At 43.2% G+C, this 26404-nt stretch overlaps 1 protein-coding gene across 3 annotated transcripts in view; it reads left to right on the top strand.

The window, feature by feature from the left end:
- The first annotated feature begins 691 nt into the window (after positions 1-691).
- Positions 692-26404, top strand: part of Ano5 (anoctamin 5) — a 63241-nt gene continuing 37528 nt past the window's right edge. For 2 of the 3 annotated variants that reach the window (XM_040733314.1, XM_040733312.1), the window contains exons 1-7: positions 692-1679; positions 8146-8189; positions 9819-9872; positions 12480-12521; positions 14692-14805; positions 18219-18287; positions 20115-20399. In XM_040733314.1, the coding sequence (XP_040589248.1) occupies positions 692-1679; positions 8146-8189; positions 9819-9872; positions 12480-12521; positions 14692-14805; positions 18219-18287; positions 20115-20399 (1596 nt within the window). The remainder of the gene's footprint in view (positions 1680-8145; positions 8190-9818; positions 9873-12479; positions 12522-14691; positions 14806-18218; positions 18288-20114; positions 20400-26404) is intronic. The other variant, XM_040733313.1, reaches the window with a different exon arrangement.

Genomic DNA, 26404 nt, shown 5'->3' with positions numbered 1-26404 from the left:
TGGACTGTACACAGAACCAGATAGCTCCGTCCTGCAGCAAAATCCTAGCTATCCTGGCATCTCTAGAAGGTGACTGTCCGATTCAGAACATCGCTAGAACAGAGAAACACACAGCAGCCACGCAACCAAAGCCACACAGTTTTCATTAAGGTCGATTGTTCCTTAGTTCTCAAATCACCGCAGTCAAGCCCTAGAAGGTGACATGCTCCTGCATTGCCAGGGTGCTCGGCTCAGGTGCCTGACCGGTTCACCTTCATCCCATGTCTCACGGGTCACCCCAGCAGTAATTCTTACCTCCTAGTTACTGTTGGGGCTGTCAGTCCCAACTCAAAGCAATTTGTTCCCTGGGGATTCCTCTGCTTCACTTTCAAGGCTAACATTCTTCCTAGCCAAGGGTCTTCTGGAACCTTGGAGACGACCAGCTCATGCTCGCTCATGCCTTAAAGGGAGTGAGATGCTTTAAGGGAAGTGATCCTTTTTCTCACCCCCCGACAGAAAATAACCCCCAACTGGGAAGAAGGTGTTGCCCTAGCCGGCCTCACCTTGAGTGTAGGGTCAAGCAATCCAGAGAAACGAGGCCTACTAGTAGGCTGAGACTGCCCACCAGAGGGGATGTGAGAAGGGTTGGAGATGGTGAACTGTGGGTACCTGCCCTGAGTGGGTGGACCGGTGGAAACAGGAGGCGCTAAGTATGGAGCTGGAGGACCAAGAGGGAGACTCCCCGGAGCCTACGGGAGCTGGGGTCCCTAGGGAAGCTGGCAGGGTGGAGGGGCCAGGAGTCTCTGAAGATGTAGGTGTGGCGAGGGCCTCTGAGGAGGCAAGACAGGTAGAGAGGCCTGACGTCTCCCCGGCTGTAGACACGTTGAGGGTCCCCGAGAGGGCAGTAAGGGTGGGAAGACCTGGAGTCTCCAGGGAGGTAACCATAGTGAGGGTCTCCGACGAGGACCAGGCGGAAATCCTGGAGGAGGGACGAGAAAGGATGGAGCTGCTGAGAATCCAGGAGGCAGAAAGTTGGGAGGAGTCTGCGCTGTCCGGGGACACCAGCGAAATGGGGGTCCCTAGGAGCAAAGTGCCAGGAAAGTCGAAAGGGAAGCAGAGGAATCGCCAGCGTGAGCCGGAGGAGCAGCAGCAGGGTCAAGAATGCTTCTCGGGGCTGGCTAGCCAGCATGAGGAGCGGTACTTAGAGCCCTACATGGAGGGGACAGTGCGGCGCTATCGCTCACGGACCGTGAAGCACAAGGGCTTAGAGGCCAGTCGGCTGGGCCGCCGCCTCTGCAAGAGTCAGGGCAAGTACAGCCTGGAGAGGAAGCCCAGCCAGAGGAACCAAGCTGAATCTTTGGCTTCCGGCCGCTCGTCCTTGGCATATCGCATATCCTTGCCTCTGACTCCTCGCTCGTCCCTGGCTGCTCGCTTGTCTCTAGCTACGCAGAAGTCTACCAAGCTGTCCCTGGATCCCCGGGTGTCACACTTTTCTAGCACCCTGAAGGGGGAAAGCTCCAGCTGGATACGGGAGCCACAGCTGGAATACCGTCGGCAGACCATCCGCTTCAGCGTCTGCCCCAGGTCGCCTCGCCGCCTGTCGCAGCGGTCTGCCACCCCCTGCGTCTCGCTCATCAGTGCCTTGAACGAGCTGGCAAAGATGGGTGACCCGGACCTGCTGGAGATGGTGGAGGAGGAAGGTAGGACCCCCCAGGCCAGCGCTGAACAGGCGCGTGAACTTTCTCCGCGAGCGGTTTCTGGGGGGACGTTGGTAGCTGTGGGTCCCTGTCCCGGGGACGTTCGCTGCCCGCAGCGTGGCGAGCCCCGCGCTGCGCCGGCCAGGCGGTGGGTGGCATTTTACGCCCCTCGATGTCCCCGGATGCACCTGAGGGGCCCCGGGACTAGCTACCTGTGACTCCCTAGGATATCCGGGCACCTGTCTTGGACCCCACTGACTCCGAGTGATTGGCATGGTGTGGCGCCCTGGCCAGGGGAACCCACTCTTGGAAGGTGGGTTTTCCACGGACAGCCTGCACAGATGGTGACCCTCCTGTAAGGGGCTGACCCTGAGGTCTTCCTGTCAGCTCTTTGCAGACCCTCAGACATGTTTTGAGACTGTGATTATGGGGTGAACAGACCTTAAGGCCTATCAGCTCTTGGGAACACGTGTGTGTGTGTGTGTGTGTGTGTGTGTGTGTGTGTGTGTGTGTGTGTGTGTGTGTGTGTGTGTGATGCCTTACTTCTGCTGAGGACACTAGTCAGTTTCTACTAAGGTATATTCTATCACTTTATAATTGGTTAAGCATTATTCCTAAACATACAGTTTTCCTGCTGAAATCACCAAGCTGCAATTCTCTTAGTAATTCTGGGTTTTTGTTTGTTTGTTTTCTTTTTCACATTATTTAAATATAAAAGGTGTTCGGGTGTTGGAAGAGGGGAGGGTGAAATCTCTCACTCCGTAGCCCAGCCAGACTTCAAACTCATGGCAGAAATCCTGTTTTAGACTGCTTGTTGAGATTAAAGGCAGGGGTATTAAAAACCAAATCGTTAGAAGATACAAGTGTAGTCTTGCTATGTGGTCTTAAGGGGACCAGGAAATATTGTTATTGTCTCCCACCACATCCTTTATTTTTCTTTTTGAAACAGAATCTCGCTATGTAGACCAGGCTAGCCCCAAACACAAATTTATCTGCCTGCCTCTGCCTCCCAAGTGCTGGTATTGAAGGCTTGGGCCAACATCACACTTCTCTCTTCCCTTTTGAAAACAAATTTTTTTATTGAGACATAATCTTCATCCCATAAAATTTACCATTAAGTATTACAGTTAATGGTTTCTGTGCATTTGGAGCCATGGACTCATTTTGTATCATTTTCATCATTTCAACTGATAGCCCTCTCTGTAGCCATTCCCCATCCCTAGCCACAGGTATCTGTGCCTCTTGTCTCTGGAGATTTCCTTATCTTGGATATTTCAAGTAAGTGGAACCATGAAGCTTGTGCTCTGTTTAAACTGGCTTCTATCTCTTGATATGTTTTTGATGTTCAGTCCCATAGTGAACCATTCCTTTTATTTGACAAGTGGTATTCCGTTGCGGAGGAACACCACACCCATTTGTTTGTCAAATCCTGGACAGAAAGCCAATTTCCCCCTTTATGCTACAATGAATAACACAGCAATGAACATTCATTTGTAAGTTATTGTTTAAACATTGTTTTTCATTTTTCTTGCACCTATCACAGGAGGTCTATGGAACATATAGCCACTCTGTTTTGACTATTTTAAGACGTGGCCACAGTTTTCTAAGTGTCTACATAGTTTTTCATCCCAGGAGTGATTCCCATTTCTTCTTTAAAGGAAAAATATAAAACGAGAATACACATGGATGTGGTATTCTCTGGGCAATAAAGGAAACCATTTCGTTGCAGCCACATGTTGATGAACCACTTCAGACTTACAGGCGTGTGCAGCTTGCTGTGGTTTAGTCTCGAGGTGAACCATTTACTGGAAGGTGTGGGGTTGGCGACCCTCTGGCATGAGGACACATGCAGCTTCTGTCCCCCTAAGAAGTTTCAGAACATTCCTGAAGCTCATCTCTTTTTGTCGCAAATGCCATTGTGGTGTATGTTTCCTCATGTAATAACGGCTATCTCTCTGATTTGGACGGAGGCAGGAGAAGAGTATTTTGATGAGAAGTCTGATGTCTGCATCCTGTCCATGTGTCTGGACCTGACAGCACAACACTCAGGGGAGCAGAGACTCAGCCGCAGAGTTCCTTGAACAACTCCTGTTTCTCTAGGCATGAAATCAGAAAGCTTTGGTGTGTTGGTCTGGCTGCCCATTTGTCATAGTTGCTTTTCTATGCTGTGAGGGGACACCAAGACAATTTATAAAAGAAGACATTTATTGGGGCTTACAGTTTCAGAGGGTTATTAGAGTCCATGACCATCGTGGCAGAGAACGTGCCAGCAACAAGATATTGGAGCAAGAGCTGAGGCCTTACATCCTGAACCACAGGCATAATGCAGAGAGAGAGAGAGAGAGAGAGAGAGAGAGAGAGAGAGAGAGAGAGAGAGAGAGAGAGAGAGAGAGAGAAAGAAAGAGAGAAAGAGAGAGGAGAGAGAGAGAAATGGAATTTGTGTGATCTTTTGACACCTCAGATTTCATCCCCAGTGATAAACTTCTTCTAATGAGGCACACGTTTCAATCCCTCCCCAAACAGGTCCACATGGACCACATTCAAGTATATAACCCTACAGGAGTTATTCTTATTCAAATTACCACACCATTGCCTATGCTTCTGTGACTGCTGTTGGCAAGCTGGCACTGGAAAAAGTAGATTAAAAGTTTAGCGTTGGAAATGGAAGTTTAAAAGCTGGGTGTAAAGTCATATAATTATAGCTATCTTAAACAGCGTATCTAATAAAACCTCCTGCCCCTTAGCCAAGAGGTTACTTAAGTTCCCCTACAGATGTTAGTTATTCTCAATAGGAAGAGACTAAGAAATCTGCTGTTAGGTGATTTCAAAAGCCTGCGTGGTGGAGCTTCCTCTTCCATACCAGGACACAGTCCAAACTTGGGAACACTAATCCATCTGTGGTCGGATATTGACCGAGACACTGTTTATGGTGCTACATGGCTGAGTCTTATTTTGTGCTGCTGGTAAGCCTGTAATGTGAGATGACCTCTTGGCAAACACAGGGGCTATTTGGGGCTCTGGTTTTGCAAGAGAACGTGTTCTTCATAAGGCGCCTTCCATGGAAACTGGTCATTCGGTCTGTGCTGGCTTTCCCTTTTAGTGTGTAAATGATGATTCTCCTCAGTGGTTGGTAGCACCCTTCACATCTCTGGCTTCTTGTCTGCAGCAAGTCTCCGGTGCTGGTGGCATCTCAAAGTGACCACTTGAAGCTAGCTCCAAGTTTGACCTCCTTAGACTCCCACCCCCTTTTCTTTTTTAACATTTAAAAAACTTGTTTTTATTTTTTTAAGTGGTTTCTAAATTGGTTTATTTTATTTTACATGCATGAAAGTTTTACCTGTGTGTACGTGTAGCGCATGCATTTATGATGGCCTCAGAAACCAGAAGAAGGCATTGCGTCCCCTGGGACTGGAGTTACAGATGGTTGTAGACACCAATGGGAGTGCTGGGAATGGAGCCTGATCCTTTACAAGAGCAGTATGTGCTCTAAGCTGCAGAGCCGGCTCCCCGTCCTCTTATTCTTTTTTCTTTCCTTGTGTGTCTGCCATGTGTGTTCAGGTTCCTATGGAGGCCAGAAGAGAGCTTTGGGTTTCTTGCATCTGGACTAACAGGCATTTATGAACTTCCTGTCCTGAGTGGTGGGAACCTTGGCCCTCTAGAAGAACACTGTTTACTCTGGACCTCTGAGACCTCATTCCAGTTCCAGGCCTCTTGTTTGGTGTGTAAGTGTGCCTGAGGTGTGAACACTTGTGTGTATGAGATAGCTAGTGTTGTGTGTGTGTGTGTGTGTGTGTGTGTGTGTGTGTGTGTGTGTGTGTGTGTGTAGTATATGAGGAAAAAGATCTATCCATCTCAATACTTCTGCGCAGAAGAAGATTGAACACATAGAAAAGTACTCATGAAGTGGTTTGGGGCAAGGCTCAGGAGGAGAATGTCTCAGCTGTCATAATGTGCTGTATCGGCTGGGAGGAGCCAGAGGAGGCAGTTTACTCCAGGGAAGGAGAGCATGAGATTAGAGAGGAAAGTGTGAGGGAGGATAGCAGGGCTTATGGGAGATTACGGGGCCTTATAGCATCCTTTGTCACAGCCTTCAACCCCATCCTGTCGAGGGATGTCAGAGGAGAGTTTGAAAGCCTTTATTCCACCGGATTTTATGTTAAACAGAGCAAAGGGAGTGGGTCAAGGAGGGTTTGCTGTTTAGTCTTCACCTTCCTCTTCATAAGAAATGGAGCTGTAAGTGCTCTGTGTACCTTGTAATACAAGGGTGCGCTTTGTAGTGACTCCGGGACGGGATCCTATTTGTGTGTGGCATTGTTCTTTGGAGTAATTGGGACAATTATTTGTCCTCAAGAAAAGAAAACCTTCCTGCGTTGGTGTCCCTTGCTTCTAACTTGGGAGGTAAATATTTTTCTCTGAGAGCCTTGATTCTGACCTTTCTGTCATAAAGCGTGTTGATTATTTTTGTTCCTTTAATAAAATGCCCAACAGTGGTAGTATATGAGAAGCAGAGTAGTATTTAGCTCATGAGTTTGGAGCTGAAGGACTAACGTATGTGCAGCTTGAGGACCTTCTGGCTATGCCACCTATGGTGGTGACTGGTGTCATTGCACCACACAGAAAGACACAATGCTGGAAAGACTTGGGGTGTGTTGTACTCTTTCTCTGACAAGTTGTTCTCCTAACGAATGGCTGAGCCTCCTCTAGAATTAAAGTAGTTTCTTCTAAATGTTATGCCTGGCTGTCCCAAATTTGTGTGACTAGGCTCTTATTATCCCCTCTCAACATTGGCATGACTGGAGCCAGACTTCTGGCATGTGAAACTCTGGGAGACACACTCAAACCATATCCAAACCATAGCACAAAGGCATGTAGAAACGATCAGTCTTCGATTTCTGTCACAAATCAAATGAGCTGTTTGGGACATTGTTCAATCTTGAGCTATATATTGAGGCAGTATACACTGGTAAAGCCCTTGCCATGCGGTTTTGCATATTATACACCTTTCAAAGGACGTTTTACTTGTTTTCCTCTTTTGCATGGAAAAGTCCACACTCAGAAAATCTAAGTGATGCAGTCATTGTTGGTTAATATTCATGTGCTTAAAAGTGTTAACAGCTTAAGAGCACCTCCTGCGACCCAAAGATATGAATATAAGAATAATTGTCAGAACTTCATTTGGAAACTTGAGCCAAATAATTGATAGAACTTCGTAAAGATCAATTAGGAATATAACATATCCTGATAATAGCAACAGCATCAACAAGGATCTCCTACACACCAAGCACACACATTAGCTCATTTAATGCTCACACGCCTTACAAGATGGAGACGGCATCTTGCCATCGATGTGTCAGCTGAAGGGGGAAGCTACGGATGCTGTGCTTGCTTGCCGTGATGCATTGCCTCTCTGTGTAGCATTACCCTTCATTTGTAGCCTGAGGACCAAGTGGGAGCCTGAAAGTGCAGTCAATACTGAACCCCGTTATCCTCTATCTCACGCCTACGCTTAAGTTTAATTCCTAAGTTAGTCAACATAAGGATGATCACCTACAGCTGGCAACAAAGAATGACTGTCTCCACACACTGTAATGAAGTTATGTGGGTGCAGTTTGTCCCTGTCCCTCATAATGATTAATGGTGTTGGGCTCAGCCTGCTGAGAGTCTTTATAGACTTGCACAACCTGTGAAGGGGCATTGAGTTTTGTGCATCACTGTTGACTGTGAGATCTTTTTTCTTGGCTGTATTGTTTCTCAGATTATGAAAACCCTATGTAACTGGTAGTTTTATATTTTCTACATTTTCAGAGTTTATGCTAACTCTTCTCAGAGGAATATTTGTTGGCGATGGTCTGCAATTTTATATCATTTTTGTTTTATATCATTTCTATTGAGATATTTCTCCAAAAATACATTGTTGTATAGGAAGTTATTGACTGGAGAGATACCAAGTTGGGGTCCTCAGAGATTAAGAATCAATTCTGTATGTGACATCTGCAGAGTCAGAAACTTGCCGAGAATGGTGTCCACATGATTAAGCACCTTGCCACTATGAGGATATCTGGGCGCTTAGAGAGTAATTTTATCTGCTTAAAAAGCGATGGAACCCTGGTGAATCCAGAAAATAACAGAAACAAATTATCCCTCACACAGAGAGAGCAAATAGGTATCTGTCCTTGAGTCCACTGAATGGTCTTTCACAGGACTTGGACTCTGTTTAGTAAGTGTGTTTATCAGAGTTATGTTTGTTTCCTAGTAACCAAGATTGTATTTTCATGATAATAATTAGTTTTTAGAGACCTCCATCGGAGGCTGATTTGAACAGGTTAGCTCCTGGAATATCTTATACATATTATTTCAGTAATTTTTCCTTGAATTCTGTTGGTTTGTTGAATTCCTGTTTCTTCCTTATGAAGAGTTTTGAACAAGACTAGTGAGCATATTGGATCTTTCTTTTTCTTATTTGTTCTAGGCTTAAGAGCCAAAGAAATAGACAATGCTCTCCAAATGACTGAGGTAAGTCCAATGTCTGTGTATGAGCTTTATTCTATATAAAATATAAAAATTAAGTCAAGGTTAGCATCTCAGATGTGAAACTGCTTTAAACTGACTTTTCTACTCTTACAATGCACTGTCCTCAATCTTCTCTGTCTTGCTCATCTTTTAATGTGAGACAGATTCCACATCTCATTTACTATTTAAATTTAAAATTAAATTGTTATTTTTATCAAGAAATCTATCCTTTGTGAATAATTTGGCTGTCAACCAGTTGCTTAATTTAAGAGTCCCATAAGTTCTAAAATTCCTTTAAAATTAAGTTTAAAATGGAGAGGAGTGAGTTATTGTTGTATTGGAAAGCAGTGATAAGTTTGAATTTACTTATTTTTATGGTTTTTAAAACAGTCCTTTTGTTCTTATTAAAATGTGTGTGTGTGTGTGTGTGTGTGTGTGTGTGTGATACACAATTGTTTTCAGGTGCCTATGGAGGCCAGGAGAAGACGTAGGAGTTACAGGTGGTGCTAGGAACCAAACTCAGGTCCCCCAAATGAGCAGCTCTGAAACATCACTGCATCCCTTCATTGTTTGTTTGTAGAGGCTACCATTTCAGAACTGTCTGATGGGTTAGTTTTGTTTGATATTTTGCTACAGTTTGATGAGCAAGTGGGATTCACAAGTGTAACTTAGGTCCGCAGAAGTAGTTTGTATATGCCTGTGCTAGCACTGTCTTTGTCCTCACTAAGACAGGGAGGCTCTTGTTTCCTGAAAATTCCACTGTGTAAGTTCTACAGCACATGAGCATATCCCTGAAAGCTCCCGAAGTATTCTTAATCCGTATTTACTGTTTGTCAAAACTCATTTGTCCAGAACCAACCAGTCACAGTGAGATGTTGGGTGTGATGCTCCCAAAAGGAGATATCTTAGTGTCCTGTGTGGATATGGACTTCAGGTCGCTTCTGTTAGCTGGGACCACTCTTGCTCCCATCCCTAGCAATTCAGAAGTCAGTTCTGTGGGGTGTGAACCACTGAATAACAAGTGGATTGGAAACCCATGTCCAATAAAGCAGAAATGCTTTAATTGCAAGTGGCTTGTGTGTATCATATATACACAGGGATTTTTCTTGCATTGTGTGTTTTTTTAACAACAAAAAAAAAGAAAAACGTGTCATCTTCAAAGCTACAAATTTTTAATAATTTCAAGTCAATGTCAAGAAGCCCAAAACTTCTAGTTAGTGTTGTGTATTCCCTGTTGTTCCTGCTCATAAACCTAAAAATACTGGAGCTCCTGGTTATTTTACTGTGGGGTAGAACTTTTTAAGCATTTTTCCTGTGATAGATTGTCTCATGACTTAGCAGAGCTTCCTCTACAATGCATTCTCGATCCCTCCCATCTCTCTTTTCTTTCCAAGTGTACAAGACACACACACACATATGTGCATACATACATGTGCATGCGTGTACACATACTTGCAACTTCACATGCCATTTTGGGTGGGAAAATAGAGTTCAGGTTTCATGGTGCAGTATTTTTACAGAGAGAATCTCACTGTTCTTGCTTTGGAAACTTAAATGCTATGGTTTTTCACTCGGGATATCCTTAACGGCTCTGTATCTCCCTCTCCCTCGCCCACCTTTTGTTATTGACAGAGTCAGTGCGCCAGAGACACCAGATTCCTAGTCTTTAAAGAGCAGCAGTTATCGGTAAGCAGTGACCAGTGCCTGACTGTACAGACACAGTTGTCCTTCCGTGGCCTGACCCTTAATCTCAGATTCTTACTCGTGGTATCTGAGGTCGTATTACTTTTGGGAAAAATTATTTAAGAAAAAATTACAATTACCATTGTCACCTTTATTAAGGGAGTCTAGTTCGGTCTTATGCAGGCTCCCCATTTGTCAGACCTGAGCCAGTGATCTCTCACTAGCTTGGGTCAGCTGATTCTGTGGGGGATGGAGTGGTACCCTGGTCCTGCTTTAAGAAGATGATGGGACAGACTTAGTAGACTTCCTAACAGAGGCCTTACCCTCTCCGAGGAGCAGATGGGAGGAGAGATTGGGAGAAGAGGAGGGAGGTGGAACTGGAATTGGAATGTGAAACTAAATAAATAAAAAATCTGAAAATTAAAAAGAAAACAACAAAAAAGCAACCATCAAAATTTAGAATTGGCACATAAAGGGTAATTAAATTGGCACATAGAGGGTGTCAGATTTCACTTTAGTAAGTCCTGGTGCTACAGAGGTTCCATCAAAACCACCCTGTGTTTATGGGGAGGAGGGTCTTGGGACTTGAACCCTCAGCCTTCTTACTCCATTACAGTATACTTCACTATAAATTAAACTTAGATCCAGCTCAGAAGCTATTGAACTTTAAATTTGATTAACTGTATGCATTTTTTAAATTTTGCTGAATAAAGTAAGTAAGGGCGATGTTTGGGAAGAAAGGAAATGGAATTCAGGTGTCCTCGGTTTCCACTAATACCGTCTTTGAGGGTCATTAGTAGCCATGTCTCCTCTGCACCTCCTGGTTGAGAGAACTTGGAGTACTTTCTTGTATTGTAGAGTGCACCTCAGCTCTTTCCTGTTGTGTTTCTCATGACTCAAACTGGAGGCGGAGAAAGTAAAAAAAAAGTTACCACAATTAAGTTATGTTTTAAACTGTTTTTCCTATTGTACTGTTTGGCTTTGTGTCAACTTGGCACAAGCTACAGTCATCCAAGAGGAGGGAGCCCAAATTGAGAAAATGTCTCCTTAAGTTCTGGCTATAGGCAAGCCCATAAGGCATTTTCTTAGTGATTGATGGGGGTTGGGGAGCCCAGCCCACTGTGGGTGGTGCCCCTCTGGGTTGGTGGTCCTGGGTTGTTTAAGGTTGAGCACACCATGTGGATCAAGCCAATAAGCAGCACCCAGGCCCCTGCACCAGCTCCTCCCTTCAGGTTCCTGCCCTGTGTGAGTTCCTCCTGACTCCCTTTGATGATGAACTGTAGTCTGGGAGTAGAAGCCAAATAAAGCCTTTCAAAGTTGAAAAAAACTGTCACCAGCTTTGCATCATGCCCTGGGCACATTGTGATGCTTTAGCCTTGATTAATTGGCTTAAAGTGGGTTTGCTCAGGTTTCTTCAGTAAGGTGTTCCTTTATGTTTCTCTTCTCCTGTACTGTGTTAGTCTCTGGGTCAGGATGCAGTGTGCTAGGGGTTATGCTCAATCTTAAAAACAGCTGAGAGTAATGACTGTGTTTTACTGTCACTAACAGGGCCAAAGCTTGAATCCAGGGCCATCTAGACAAATGTTCTACTATTAAGCCATGTTTCCCTTCCCCTGAGTTCTTCTGTGGCCTTTCCCTCCTCCCCCTCTTCCTTTCCTCTGCATCAGCTCATAGATATTTATGTTATATCTGTGTTATTAACTCAGCAGTGCTTTATTTCATTGCTTTGGAGAGCTTTTTAGTGAAGTCTGTATAACTTGGACACATTCCATTATTGTGTTCTGTTTTATTTTTAGTGTTTGTTTCATTCTAGATGCTACAAGATACTGCAAGTTCATCTCATACATTTCTTGCCTTAATCCTAGAATTAATCACCACTAGAGAGCACGTGTTTTCATTACAACCAATTGTCATGAAGTGTATCAGTCAAGATCTTCTCAGACATATTCAGAGTAGGATGGTTTAAGGGATACTTGGACAGACAGACTACCTTAAGCGCTGGAGATTCTCAACATACACAGGTATAACAGCCATAGACCCAGTGCTGTCTGTGGCACTGAGGAACAGAGGGAAAAGAACTGTTCCCATAACTCAGAGGAAAAAAAATCAAGTACATAAGACCCTCTTAAATTTAAACATGGGAAGGTAAGGAGGGCTCGAGGAAAGCATTAATTTATATGACTGTTTGCCCTTTCCTTTTTATCAAATATGAGCAATGTGGGCCTTTGAGTGATAAGGGTTTGAATTTTTTTTCAAGTTTTTTTCTCATAGCACTGAAGATTTAATATAGGGCCTTCGACCTGTTAGGCACAAGCTTTAAGATGGTGCTCATTCTCCCTGGTTGATGGCAAATAATTTCCTTGGTGCCTTAAATGATACCATAGTAATTCTGGTTGTTTTAGTGTCATGGTGGTTTGGAATAATTAATGCTGGGGCTTGTTGTACTTGGAGGAAGCAAACCCTTCCTCTGAGAGAACAATAGCCTTGTACTGAGACTGGAATATCTGTGTATAGCCAGCCGCCATAGAGTAGCTTTATTCATGTATGCCTGTGTGTTGGAATTTTGAACCCCAGAGGATTTGTGCTCATTCTCCATTGGTTGCTTTACAGCCTGAGAAGCGATTCAATTTGTTCCTGAGGAGGCGTCTTATGGTAAAACAGTGCTGGCTGCTGATGCCTATGCCTGAGTGTCTATAGTAACAGCCTAGTGCTTTCTGAATTGTGGATTCAACTCCATGGATGACATGCACTCTGGGGTCTTGATCACTTATTCCCAGCTCCCGGGCAGTAGTAGCTATTCTCAATCTTTCCCATTGGATGAGCCCACTTCCTAAAAGCATACATACAACACATTTACACACAGACAGTGTAAATAGGTTCAGAGGCTCACGAACCATCAGGAATATAAATCATAGCAAGCTAAATCCTACCTGGGTGTTGCTTTGTAGTAACTGGGCATCTGTAAGGACAACTATATACATATACATATATATTATACATAATATATATAAATATGTATATATATTAAAATGTGTTCGTGTCATGTTTTCATAAAAATAAAAGCATGAAAAGTATGACTATTTTAATAGCATCCAGCTGTCTGCAACAAAATGAATGCATTTTTTTCTGCTCCATTTAGCTCTAATCAATTTTTGTTAAGAATCTGAAGACTTGGGGCTGGAGAGATTACTCAGTGTTTACTAGAACTGGCTGCTCTTCCAGAGGTCCTGGGTTTGAACCCAGCAACACATGATGACTCACAATCATCTGTAACTCCAGTCCTAAGGGAAGGGAATCCTAGGGTTAGCTTTTCCAAACAATATGAACTCTCTTAAAAACATTAATTTTTTTAAAAAGTTCTACCATGCAAAACATGGTTGTCACATAACTGGAGAAGCATGTATGTTTTTTTTTCCTGATTTTGTCCTGTAGACTAATTATATCTCTCTTGTCAGATGGCTTCCATACACTTTGGTGAATTTTATCAGATATGTTAATTTTACAATGACGTGCAGCAGTGCCAGTGATTATTTTGTTTAGTTTTTCCTATTTTAAAACTGAGTTATAGCCAACATACAGGGACTCAGTTTTTCTCAGTTTTTTTTTTTTTTTTACATTCCTTTATAAAAGGGGAAAGGCTGTGGGTTGTTTTTTTAGAGACAGGCAGATAAATCAAGCCTTTCATTTGAATCACAGTACTCCAATACGTAATCTATTCTCCATAGATATTTTTGTTTATTCGTTCATTTCCCCAGTCTTACCATCATCTCCCTTGGGAGTGTGTTCCTCCTCTACCACCGCCGCGAGGAACCCGTAGGTAAATAGAATTAACTGTGTTCACAGACCACAGATCAAGCATGAGGTTTCTGTCCTGTTTGCGGCTGAGCACGACTTATCCCTGTTGTGGGGCCTCACAGCTGGTCTGACTGACCATTGCAAAACAGCACAGGCCCTGCAGGAGATGCTCAGGAGCTGGCAGACGTACCCCATGAGAAAAAAACCCAAGGGATCCAGCTCCCACCCTCCAGTTGCAGGAAGCCACTGGGAGACTTCCCATCAGACATTGCGTGATGCTGAGCCTCTCACAAGGGGCTCTCCCTCCAAAGGACAAAGTATTATTCTTTTCATATGAATGGCGAGGAAGGAATGCAAAACCAAACGCGAAATCTCTCTTTTTCCCTTTTTCCCCTGAAATGCTCAGTATTGTTTTGTTTTTTGTTTTCCGTTTTGCTTTGCTATCACGAAAGGGAAGGAATTCACGAGCTGGATGTCATATAAAAGGTGAATGTGTAGGGTTGATTATTAAACTGAGAAAATTCATAAAACCATAAAGAAAAGATGGATTGTGGCTCACTTGAGACACTGACGACAGACATTTGTACGACTTAGCCATGGTGAGGCCACTGGCCAGCTACCGGCCTCTGATTGCGCTCTGGAGGAAGCGTGTAACGCTGCACTAGACTGAGTAGACTAGTATTTAATTAAAACCACACATTTCTGTCTGAGCATGCATTTTACTGTCAGTGTATAAGTACATTCATCTTACATTTCGGCCTAATTGCAGCGTTTTTGTGAGAGCATGTGTCTAATGTGTTTAAGCATGCAACTAATATGTTTCAGCCTTTCCTGGGTATTTAATCCTCTCTGTGGAATTTTTACGCTATAAAAGGGACCTGATTTCTGTTATGTTTTTGTCTTGACTCACCGTGTTAAGTATGGAAAAAAACTGAAGTGGGGGTCAAATTGCAGCTACTCCCCTCCGTGTTTTTGTCTTCTGAGAATAAAGAATAAAGTAAAGTCGTGTCCCTCACGTCTTCTACAGTTCCAGAGAAGTGAACAAAGCAAAGATTCCATCTTCTTCCGAGACGGAATTAGACAGATCGACTTTGTCCTTTCCTATGTGGAAGATATGAAGAAAGACTCAGAACTAAAGACCGTAAGTACTTGTCTGGGAGGGGTGGGGAAGAAAGGTGGCTATTCTATAGGCAGAACTGACTGAGTGGCCTGTCAGCTAGCATTCTCTTCCTGAATGTTTGGAGATGATGACAGCAGCGGCATCTTTCTCTTCCCGTCCTCTTCGTCTCTCGTCATCCCTTCTCCTTCTCCTACTTCTCTATGTTACCGATATCTATTTCACACACCTTGCTTTAGGTAGTGTGACCCCACAAATAGAGAATTTATCTCTGAATCTAGGACAGTGGTTCTCAACCTTCCTAACGCTGTGATCCTTTAATACAGTTGCTCATGCTACGATCCCCAACCATAGAATTATTACATTGCTGCTTTATAACTGTGAACTTGTTACTGTTGTGAATTATAATGTAAATATCTGATGTGCATGATATCTGATACGTGACCTCCAAGAGGTCAGGAGCCACAGGTTAAGAACCACTGATCTAGTGTCTCCTCTAGTGTCTACTTTTAATATGCAGTTTCACCTTCAAAGTCTAATAAAACAATAGCTTTTGTGCTGTTCTCTAAACCTGACACTACCACTTATTACTTCCTGAGTTTGCTTATTCGTTTTTCTTTACTGCCTCTAAGACCACAAGGTAGGTTCACCGGGTCAAACTTGTTTTCTTGTTCCTTGTAAGGTAGGATGAGTGCTCAGTATTTGAAATGATGACTAAGAGACTTGCTCTGCATGTGCAGAGATTTATATGCATGTACATATGTGTGCAGGTATTTATTTATATGCTGAAATGTTATGCAGATAATAACTTGAAAACTGAGTGTTATCCCCAGAATGTGAACTTTTCTTAGCCTTGTATCTTTCTGCCTTGTTCCAGAAACCATCCACTAATGCTTCTGAAATTCACAGACAGTGGTCATCTTTGTGTGTCTTTGTGTATCTTCTACGGATAATCCCTTCACACCTACCTTGAGGAGTTTTGCATCTCATAATCATCTTCCTTTTCAATGGGGACAGTGCAGGCTGAGTACCTTGTTGACTTTATTCCTCCTCTTTTATCCACCCCCAGGCCTTCCCATTATTTCTGCCACTGTCCTCTTGGCCTCGCTGTCACCCTCTCCTCCGCCACTCCTTTCGGGTGACCCACGAACACAGCACATTCACAAGTGTTTATTTGGGCATTTGTCATTTCTGTTCTTCGATGCCTTTTTACCAATGCTCTTAGTTTTTAACTTAACCACCCATTCTCCTAATGCTATCACAGCAAGTGACTGTAACTCTGTAAGTGCATTCCATTGGTCTGTTTAACCCACCTCTCAAATATATAGTGAATTTTAATTTGATTGTACCCTTTTTTTTATTACACACAGACCAGAAAAGATTCTATTATATTGCCATATTTTTTCTTTCCTTCCTTTCTTCCTTCCTTCCTTCCTTCCTTCCTTTCTTCCTTCCATCCTTCCTAACCCTAACATAGATTGAAGTATTTTTATCTTTAATCATAACAATCTAAGACTTATTTTTCCTTTTGGTGTTGATTAATTTTATAGCTATGTAAATTTATAATTACATGAGTTCATAATTGATAAAACATCACTGATACATTATAAAATATGACAAGAAAAGAATTTTAACGTAAGAAGCATGCATTTCATAAATGCATTGAGCGATGAGATACAGGGGCTTGATATTGTTTTCATCATTTATGCATGAATAAGATTATTCAAAGGGTTTAGTTTCAGTTATATTCTTTTGTTCTTACATATCTTGGCATAAAGTAAGGTGATCTGGATCAATAGGCTGGAATTACTGAACTATGGATTTCTTGAAATCCCTGAGTTTTGTGCAAGTATTAAAAAAAAACAGGTGGGTGGAAAGGTGGCTCAGTAGTTAAGAGCATTGGCTGCTATTGCAGAAACCGCTAATGTGGCTTCCAGCACATACATGGCATCTCGGTGCTATCTGTAACTCCAGTTCCAGGAGCTCCAATGGCTTCTTTCTGTTCTCTGTGGCCACTTCACATATGTGGTGCACAGACATACAGCTAGGCAAGGCACTCATATAATAAAAATAAATGAAATCTTTTAACAAGTCTAGAACAATTTCATTAATTACAAAGTATGGATGTTTAAAATGGTGCTTAATGTCCTGGCACTCACCCTTAGTTCTGCCACAGTTCTGTTGAACTCTGAGGGTAGGTGATGCTCTAAGTTACAAAAGCCCATGTCTTTGCAACTAAACATTCAGTCACTCTGCTGGTACTGGATACAGCATTTTAAATTATTCCTACTGGGTTTTTACATTTTTTATATTGTAGAAAATGTATTTAAGTAAAGACAGCTGAGGAGGGAGAAATTTCAGACATAGGCCCCTTCATATTAACATTGAAGTGGGAGGACATACTAAAGTCTAGAAACTCAAATGTAAAGGAACCTGAAGGCATGGGTGTAAAGATTTTTCACTAGACCCAGGATAAATGATAAATGGGTGTTTACTGGGGAGCACTTACACAAATAAATGTAAAGAACCGGGGGAACACTTCTCCGCCCTTCCTAACAGATCAGCTGACCCAAGAGAAAAGACTGTGAAAAAGAAGCCACGCCTCAAGCTTCCCTCTTTCCACTTCTGTCCATCTGAAGCCATACCCAAAGTGGTGTGGTCACCGTTACAGGTTCACCAATAGGAACCTATTGAGCATAGATACTCAGAACACTAGGGTGAAGACTTTCAGAGTTCAGTCTTTCTGAAAATGTTCATATTTCAATCACAATGAAGGCTGGAGGAAGCTTTGCTCATCAATGCTTTGTCTAAATTCTACAGTAATTATTATTTGCAAGCCATGATCTATAGTGAATTTTAATTTGCTTTCTCTAAGAGAAAGCCCTCTTGCTATTCAAGAGCAAAATCCATGATGTGATTACAGCCTCAAGTGGCATTGAATAATTGATGTGAGGATCTCTGGTCTTTGTAATGTTGAGTCTTTACCAACCAGGAGACTGTGTGTCTCTGTCCCCAAGGGCTTCTCATACTTTCAAATCACTCAGCGAAATTTTGTGTGTATCTTTGAATAGAGCCTTTGAATATTAAAGATTGTTCCTATTTTGTATTTTCAGAGTCTTGTCAGTTATGTTATAGGTCAAAATCAGCCCATGGTTTGAAGGATGTTTTGTAAGATATTTTTATGTACAGCCATAAAAGGTCCTAGACCCCTTCGGAAGCACAGCCTTGAGTCTGCCTAGCTCTAAATGAGCCATCACCAATGTTAGTCAGGCATGCTGGCAAACACGAAGTGTTGACCTAACACAGAAAGTTGCCCTGGCAGCACTAACAAGCACAAAGTGTTGGCCCGGCATTGCCGGCTACCACGGAGGGTCAGGTTGGCACTGACCACTAGTACAGAAGGCCTGTATCACCCTTTTCATTTACTTTTGCCACAGGAAAGAAGACGTGAGTTTGAGCTAAATCTCAGAAAAACAGGTCTGGAGTTGGAAATCGAAGACAAAATGGTAACTGTATTTGATAAATTACACAAGGATGTTATTTTAAGTGAACTTTTCTCCTATTCATGTATTTTACTGGATAGATGTTGCGTCTGGAGCAAGTACACAAATCTTTTGGCTACAGAAATGTACATGGAGACAAGAAGACCTGCGCTGTCACAAATCAGTAGTCAGTGAGGTGAAGTGTCAGTGACACGTCCTAAAAATGTGTAGGAGCATAGGAAGTGAGAGAATGGCCAGTCTGTGAAGGGCTTGTTGTGCAAGCATCAATAACCAGGTTTCGCCCACAAGGCACTTAAAAATTTGGATGTGGTAATATGTACTCATAATGTCAACAACCGTGAACAAGTGGGTCCCTGAGACATTCTGTCCATTGAGTCGATCCTCTTTGGTGAGCGCCAGGTCCCAGTGAAAGACCCTGTCTCAAAGCACAGAAATAAACAAGGCGAAAGGCTCCAAAGGAGCTACACCCAAGACTGGATTGATGGCAGCCACCCACACCTACATACTACATATGCAACATCACACACACACACACACACACACACACACACACACACACGCTTTCTCCTCAGGGTACAGAAAGGTAAAACACTTTGTTTCCATAGCTGTCTTACCTTGAAGCAGCCTGTCACGTTGTACACTGAACCTGGCTGTCCTGCAAGACAGCCCACTATTTATCCCATGTTACTCTTATCATAAATAGGTTACACTACTTCATTCTTTTAACCCCATTCACGTTCATTTGCTGTTTTTCTGGGGTTATCTTTCCAGTTGTGTTTAAAGCCCTCCTTAAGATCACATTCTATTTGTGCCTCTTCTGATATCCTATGACTTTGATTTTGTTTTCTAGTTATTATTTCTCATCAGTTTTTAACTGAACCAATAAACACGTGTAATGTAACACAATCTGTGACTTATTTTCCTATGTAGTGGATCTTCAGGTAGGCTCCATGCAGTAACTGTGTAAGAAGAGAGAAAATGTGTAACAGCATGCATATAATATAGTAATATAATACATATTGATTACCTCATATAATTATCTAAACAAAATCCTGAGCTTAAGCTGACTAAAAAATATTATAGTATCCATAAATAAATAAATAAATAAATAAATATATTCTGTGAATCAATCTAGTGCAGGATTGACTAGACACACTGAAGTATATTTTAGATGACGTTGAGCATGTTCATGATATTGTAACCATATACCTGAAGTATATTTCAAAAAAAATTCTTTCTCAATCTCCATGTGTCTCTGTGACTCTCTCTCCCTGTGATATGCACATATACACATGTATATAATGTATATATGCTTGTTTCTATGTTGGTACGTGCCTTAGTTTCTTTTCTTTTACTGTGATAAGATACCATGGCCAAAGGAACTTATAGAAAAAAAGTTTACTGGGGGCCAGCGATTTCAGATGATTAGAATATATGGTGGAGGAGCACATTGTGGAACCAGGAACAGCTGATAGATTACATCTTGATCCACAAGTAGGAGGCAGAGAGGACCTCCTACACTGGACCTGCAGCATGCTTTTGACTTCAATGCTCTTCCCCAGGGACACTCCTCCTCCAACAAAGCCACACCTCCTAATCCTTCCCAAATAGTTCCACTAACTAGGGACAAAGCACTCATATTAGCCTATGAAGGCCGTTCTCCCTCAAACCACCATAGTACACATACTAAATGTCTTAGGTGAATCTTATTTGCTAAAAAGTTTGCTTAAAAACTGATTAAATTGAAATTTTATTTTCATCATTGAAAACTTATGAAATTTGCTTTCTTTAATCTCTAACTTTCTTTCACTCTGTCTCTTTTTTATGCAGAACTCTGAAGATGGGAAAACCTTTTTTGTGAAGATCCATGCCCCATGGGAGGTCCTGGTCACCTATGCTGAAGTGCTGGGAATCAAGATGCCTATTAAGTTGAGTGACACCTCGCAGCCAAAGTACCCACCCCTGAGTTGCATGCTTGGGCCTGTGAAGCTGCCAGCCACTGTGAAGTACCCTCACCCTGAGTATTTCACTGCCCAGTTCACCAGACATCGCCAGGAGCTCTTCCTCATCGAAGACGAGGCCACTTTCTTTCCATCCTCAGCGAGAAACAGAATCGTAAGTAGTGAAGGCCTTGGGCACCCCTCTCCTCGAATAGTGCGTACAACACTGAATTTGGTGCTTGTTCAGGCTCGATGCTAGGCACACAAGGTTTTCATCTGATAGCACTGTGCAGGGCTGAAAGCCTCTTAGGCCCAGCTTTAACTTGCTAAGGCCCCTATTTCTCAAACACTGTTTAAGAGCAGGGAACTGATTGACTACAATAGTGGAAGAAGCATTATGTAAGCCCAGAACAGCCTCTCATCGACAGCCCAAGGGTTTGGGTTTTATATCTTCATTGTAGCCTGATGTCATGATCTTAAAATTGGGTCAGAGAATATTGATCACTATAATTCAATTTGAATATTTTAATTTATTTATATATGGATAGGCTTTGAGGAGCCTCAGACATTTTCTCCCCTATTAAAATCATCTTTGGGCTGGAGAGGTGGCTCAGAGGTTAAGAGCACTGGCTGCTCTTCCAGAGGTCCTGAGTTCAATTCCCAGCAACCACATGGTGGCTCTCAACCATCTAGAATGAGATCTGGTGCCCTCTTCTGTTGTGCAGGCATGCAGGCAGGCAGAACATTGTATACATAATAAATAAGTATTAAAATAATAAAATCTTCAGCCCTGCCGGCAATATTTCTTCTTCTATAATACTAGGTCTTGTAAATTGCTGACTGAAAGCCACACATACTGCTGTTCCCTTGTGCTAGGTTGAGACCACACACGTTTCTTATGTTACCCTGAGAATTAAGTGAATTGATCTGTAGAAAGCCTTGAACAGCACTTACCACACAGCAAGTGTTCAGGATTAGCTATCATTTCCATTAGTCATCTGACTTTGCATGAAAAAAAAATCTGGTCCCATTTTGGTCTTGCACTTTGTATTGTGTGTGTGTGCATGTGTGTGTGTGTGTGTGTGTGTGTGTGTGTTTTAATTTCACCATCTGACTCCTAACCACTACAGACCTGTTCCCCCTTGAGACTATACATTCCCCCTTTATAAGAAGAAAAGATGGCTCATTCCACTTTCTTCTTAGTTCATAAACAAATATTTTTATTCAAATTCACAGAGATATCATGCAAAATGTTGCTTCTAGCATTTTGGTACAATATGAATTGAATATGAATTCAGAAAAAATTTTCTTACTTTCCCCACTGGGATTAAAAGATAGAGACCAACACGTCAAATCATCATCTTTTAGGGAATGAAGAAGCCCGACTGTTGTTATCAGAGGCCCGTTGAAAAGCCATAATGCTGCCTTTTTCTAGATAAGATCACTTCTCTGGAAGCAGACATCCTGTTACTGCTATGTGCTATAATTGAAATCTAGTCAGTAACTTGTTTCCTAAATATTTGCTGGTAAGAACTGAAGTTGCTCCTCATTGGCAGAGTGCCAGCCTATTGCATAGAGAGCGCTGGATTTAGGCTTCACCCCACCTTCCAAAAAAGATGGATCAGGTGGTTGTTCAGCACAGGGAGGTTGTTCCTATTCTTACCCTCATCTTTTGTTTCATGCCGTTACTTGTGAACCTTGCCGGTGTGTTTTCTAAGTGATAAGTATGGGCTCCCTTCCTTCTGTAGTGTAGAAGCACCGCACTCTCCGTTGAGAAGGCTGATGTTGAAAGAGTCCCTTCCTTCCTGTCCCACTCAGCATTGGAATCAGTGTATGGACAAGAGATGAATAAATCACTGGAGCATCTTACTAAGACAAATGGTCATACTTGAAAGCATATCTCTAAACGCCCCAGTCATCTAGAGATTGGCCCATGGCATAGAAGTGTGCGCGCACCATCGGAGCAGAAAAAGAACAGAATTTTTGACATGAATGAAGCTGTGGATGCAGCCACCTATATGGGTGGGAAAGCTAACACGGTTAGCATGGGTTTTAAATTGAATGCTTGATTAATGCATCTGTGTGGAGGGAGAAACAGCTAGGAAATTTTGTGTAACTTTGGTCATAAGGACAGAGATGGCTCTCAGAGAACACTAAAAGAAGGGCACCAGCTTCCTATTCGTCTGTGTCTGTGATGGTCACATTCCATTGCTATAGTACGGGAATATGCCCCATGGTGGTGCTTCACAGAAAGCATGGTTTCTGAATATTGGTGGAATCCTGCCCTGAGAAACTCTACAGGCAGCATTTTCCCAACTGTACATGACTCTTTTGAATCTCTATGTGTCTGTGTGACTGTTAGAGTCTTTAGTGAGCATGACAAATAGATCTGTGTGGTACAGTGGACTTGCTGGGCCTGGTGGTTCATGCCTGGGATTCCAACCCTTCCAAGGCTGAAACAGGAAGATTATCGTGAGTTTGGGACCAGCCTGGGCCGCACAGTCAACTCTAGCCAAGCTTGAGCAGAGACCCATCTCAAAATAAATAAATAAACCCACAAAAATAATAATCATGTACACACCAAAAAAGATGGAGAGGTAGAGAATGCCGGATATATTTTGACTCTTCCCTTAACTAGCATTTCCCCCATCTCTCTGGCACTCCCTAGGATCCCTCTTCCCTGAGACAAAACACCACGGAATTTGGTCCAGGCATACAATGTCAAAGTGGCCTCTGTGTGATCAAGTCAAGGTCCCTCAGTTTGAATCAAAAGCCAGAAGTGAGAAAGCTTAATAAGAAAGGTATGTGAAACCCTGAGGATGGCCAGCAGTTAGGTCTCTTGTGCCAGACAGTCAAATTTTGGACACCAAGCAGTGGTTCTTGATGGGATTTGAAAGTCTATTGCGGTTGACAGACAGTCAATAAGACAGTCTTTCAGCCTTGTGGTTGAACATTTTGGGGTCTGGATAGAAGATCAAACCTTTAAGCCAACATTCCCTCACATCAAAACCTAATGTGGATTTAGACCCAACCCTGGATCTTGAGTCTGCAGACGTGTATGGAAGCTGCCGCAGAAGCGCTTGAACCCTGTGAAGATGCTTTCTGGAGAAGCTGTCTCCTGTACACCCAGTACAGAAGAAGCCGCAGGTGCTGGAGCTACAGCTGGCTGCCCACGGGATCTGGGTCAGGAAACTGACTGGTGAAGGTGGCTGTGCTCTTAGCAGACTCTCAGTGTAGATGGAGTAGGTTTGTATCAAACTTTTGGGGCCCTCTTGCCCCCTCAGCCTGTTGGCCACCAGATCCGGAACAGAAAGAAGCAGATTGGGTGATAGAAAGCTTTGGCAGCCCGTGAGCCCTCCAAGAGACAGATTTCAGTGAATCAGCTCAACTTTAGTCCAGTGTATAATAAGAAATATATAGGATTGGGGAGCCTGGGGACAAACCCTAATTTGCATTAAGTAGCAGGATCCTATTCACAAGGCTTGGTTCGTAGCAGCAGGGTCCTACAGCAGAGTCCCTAGCACAAGTCCTCTTAGCAGAGATCTGCACCAAACTAAAGATGACTCATGTGTTTTTAGAGACAGCTTTTAGATAAGGTCAGTCTTCCAGGCCCAGGGAACTTCTCCAGATAAGGCTAGGTAGAGAGCAGGAAGCTTTGCTGGAGGGAAGAAGCTCCATGTTGCCAAGCTAATGAAATAAGCTGCCAGGCCATGGGGAGGCTGAGACCTCTGACCAGCCAGCAGTGTCTTCCAATATGGAACCCTGTTCTCTAGGACTGCACTGTAGGAGAGGCCAGCTTCAAAGGGCAGGATGACTACTTTGCTAGGGGATCAGTTGATGACCCCAAATGGCATTCTGAAGATCCTAGTGAATTTCAGAAATGCACTAGGGCATCTCCCTCAGTGCTCTGTAAACAAAACAACAAAGACCAGATGGGCAGGGACAGAACAGCTGCCTCAAGCTGCACATGTTAACCCACGGACGGAATGAACAGGAAACCGATTCCTGTTGTTACCCCAGGAACAATACCTCCGGAAGGCTGGTCGGTCTCCCTGCAGCTCAGACTGAGAAGCATTAAGATGGCTTGTTTTCACACCTCTGACGGGACCTCCTGTGTGTTACAGGGCTACAGCTGAGAGAGACGGTGATCGTTCTGATGAACCGACAGTCTTCTGGAAATGATTTCACGATCCTAGATATCATTAAAGTATTCACAACTCATGGGCGGAGATCAAATATTAAAACCAGAAAGAACTTGCAAGGAGCGCACTCCAGTAGGAATGGATGGCTTGGAGGGCACAAGATTTCAGTAGAGGAAAACTGCAGATGCTAACCGCAGGAGGGTCAGAATTAGAAGCGGAGCCTGAAGACAGGTCTGCAGAGGCCAAGCATGGTCACCAGGAGTCTTAGGGTAAAAGCCCCAGGATCTGGGCTCTAGGAGGACTGAGCTCAGCCAACAGTCCCAGTATGATACATAGTGAGACAAACAGTGGTGAGTGCCAGAAGCTTGCCTTGTTTTATTTTTCCATGCTGAAGATTACTTTCTAGCTGAAGTTGACTTTTGGCACTGGCAACAGAAAAAAATTATCTATTTCTTCTCAAACGTACGGTCCACCAACCTGCAGCAACTACAGAAAACAATCAACTTTCCACTTTCCAGTGCAACTTTGCATGTAACTAAATCATAGTTTGTCAACCTAAAAAAAATAAAAACTTTTCCAGGGTATGCGCATCAGGAACATACATGCATGCTTTAGCAGAGCATTAGTGTATAGTACACATACCAAAGTAAACCATCAGCATAGTCATTTTGAAATAAAGATGAGAACGAGAATCAAGACAATTACATATTTGAAAAAAATAATTGTTATTTGCTACAGTTATTAAAATGGCATCAGTCTGAGGCAGATGTCACTGTGGACGGACTTTCTGTGTAAGGTGTGGTGGCCCGTCAGTCTTTTGTGACTGCATAGCAGACAGTCAAACCATGATTGCTACAGACTCTTGCTATTCTGACAGGTTTGTCTAGTTTTGGATCAACGTTCACAGAGTTGGCCTTCACAAGTTCTGTCATTGTTAAAAGTAGGGACAGCTAAAGAAGCCCCCCTACCCAGTCCTCCTGTGTCTCTCCTGGGATATGCTTGCTATAGGTACCATTCTTCCTCAGCTGACCTTAGAGATACCTGGCATCACTACCACCTTGGCTCCTGAATATCATCTTGCACGGTCACCATGGTACTCTCCAGTCCTTGACATGCTCCGCCGAGTTTGTACATTGCCAGTTCCCTACACTTAAAAGAAATAGGGCCACTGGGTGTTGGTGGCGCACGCCTTTAATCCCAGCACTCGGGAGGCAGAGGCAGGCGGATCTCTGAGTTTGAGGCCAGCCTGGTCTACAGAATGAGTTCCAGGACAGCCTCCAAAACAATACAGAGAAACCCTGTCTCAAAAAACAAAACAAAAAGAAATAGGGCCAAAACTATTGAACGCTGCAGTCTCCAACAGTGACAAGAGGCTCATTTAGGTTTTTGTTTAGACTTCTGTTTATCCCAAAGGGCAAGTCAAGAATGTCCTCAGAAAAGAAGAGGGTGATAATTAATTCCTTTTTTGTCATCAGAGTAAGTTCGGTGTTTTTGGATCTATGCTCCTGCTCACATTTCTCACAGTGCTGAGACCTTCAGTAACAAAAGCCAACATTCACATTACCTCTTCTCTCCTCCCCGCCCCTCCCCTTTCTAATAAAGCTACTCATTTAAGCTCTGTCTGCCTGGCCTGTTTGTCCCTCCACCTCGGTCACCCTCGCCCGCCACGGAATCCACCAAGGTCCCCGTGCGTTTTTCCTAACACTAAGGCTACTCAACTGATGGTGCTTCTCTGATCCTCACAGGAACCTGACAGTAGGCTATCCTGAGCCACAGTGGACAGGAACATTGGCATAGAGGCTCCCCGAACCTTCCTGTCCTCTCCCCACAAGAGAACAATCAGCCTTCTGCCTTTCCTCCAAGCTTCCATTAGCAAGACTGAATATTAAGTGTCCTCTAGATGGATGACCATTATGATGGCAATCCATAGACAGTACCCAATGTAGGCGAAGAGTCTTTTAGAGATGAAATGTGAGGGAAGAAGGCTAGGCAGTGTATCTAAAGCAGTGACAGAAGGACCAAATTCAGCAAGCTGAAG

The sequence above is a fragment of the Mesocricetus auratus genome, unplaced genomic scaffold (assembly GCF_017639785.1).
Source record: "Mesocricetus auratus isolate SY011 unplaced genomic scaffold, BCM_Maur_2.0 Super-Scaffold_100030, whole genome shotgun sequence".
NCBI lineage: Eukaryota > Metazoa > Chordata > Mammalia > Rodentia > Cricetidae > Mesocricetus > Mesocricetus auratus.
The sequence above is the reverse complement of the archived record's forward strand: the minus strand, read 5'-3'. Positions and strand labels throughout refer to the sequence as shown.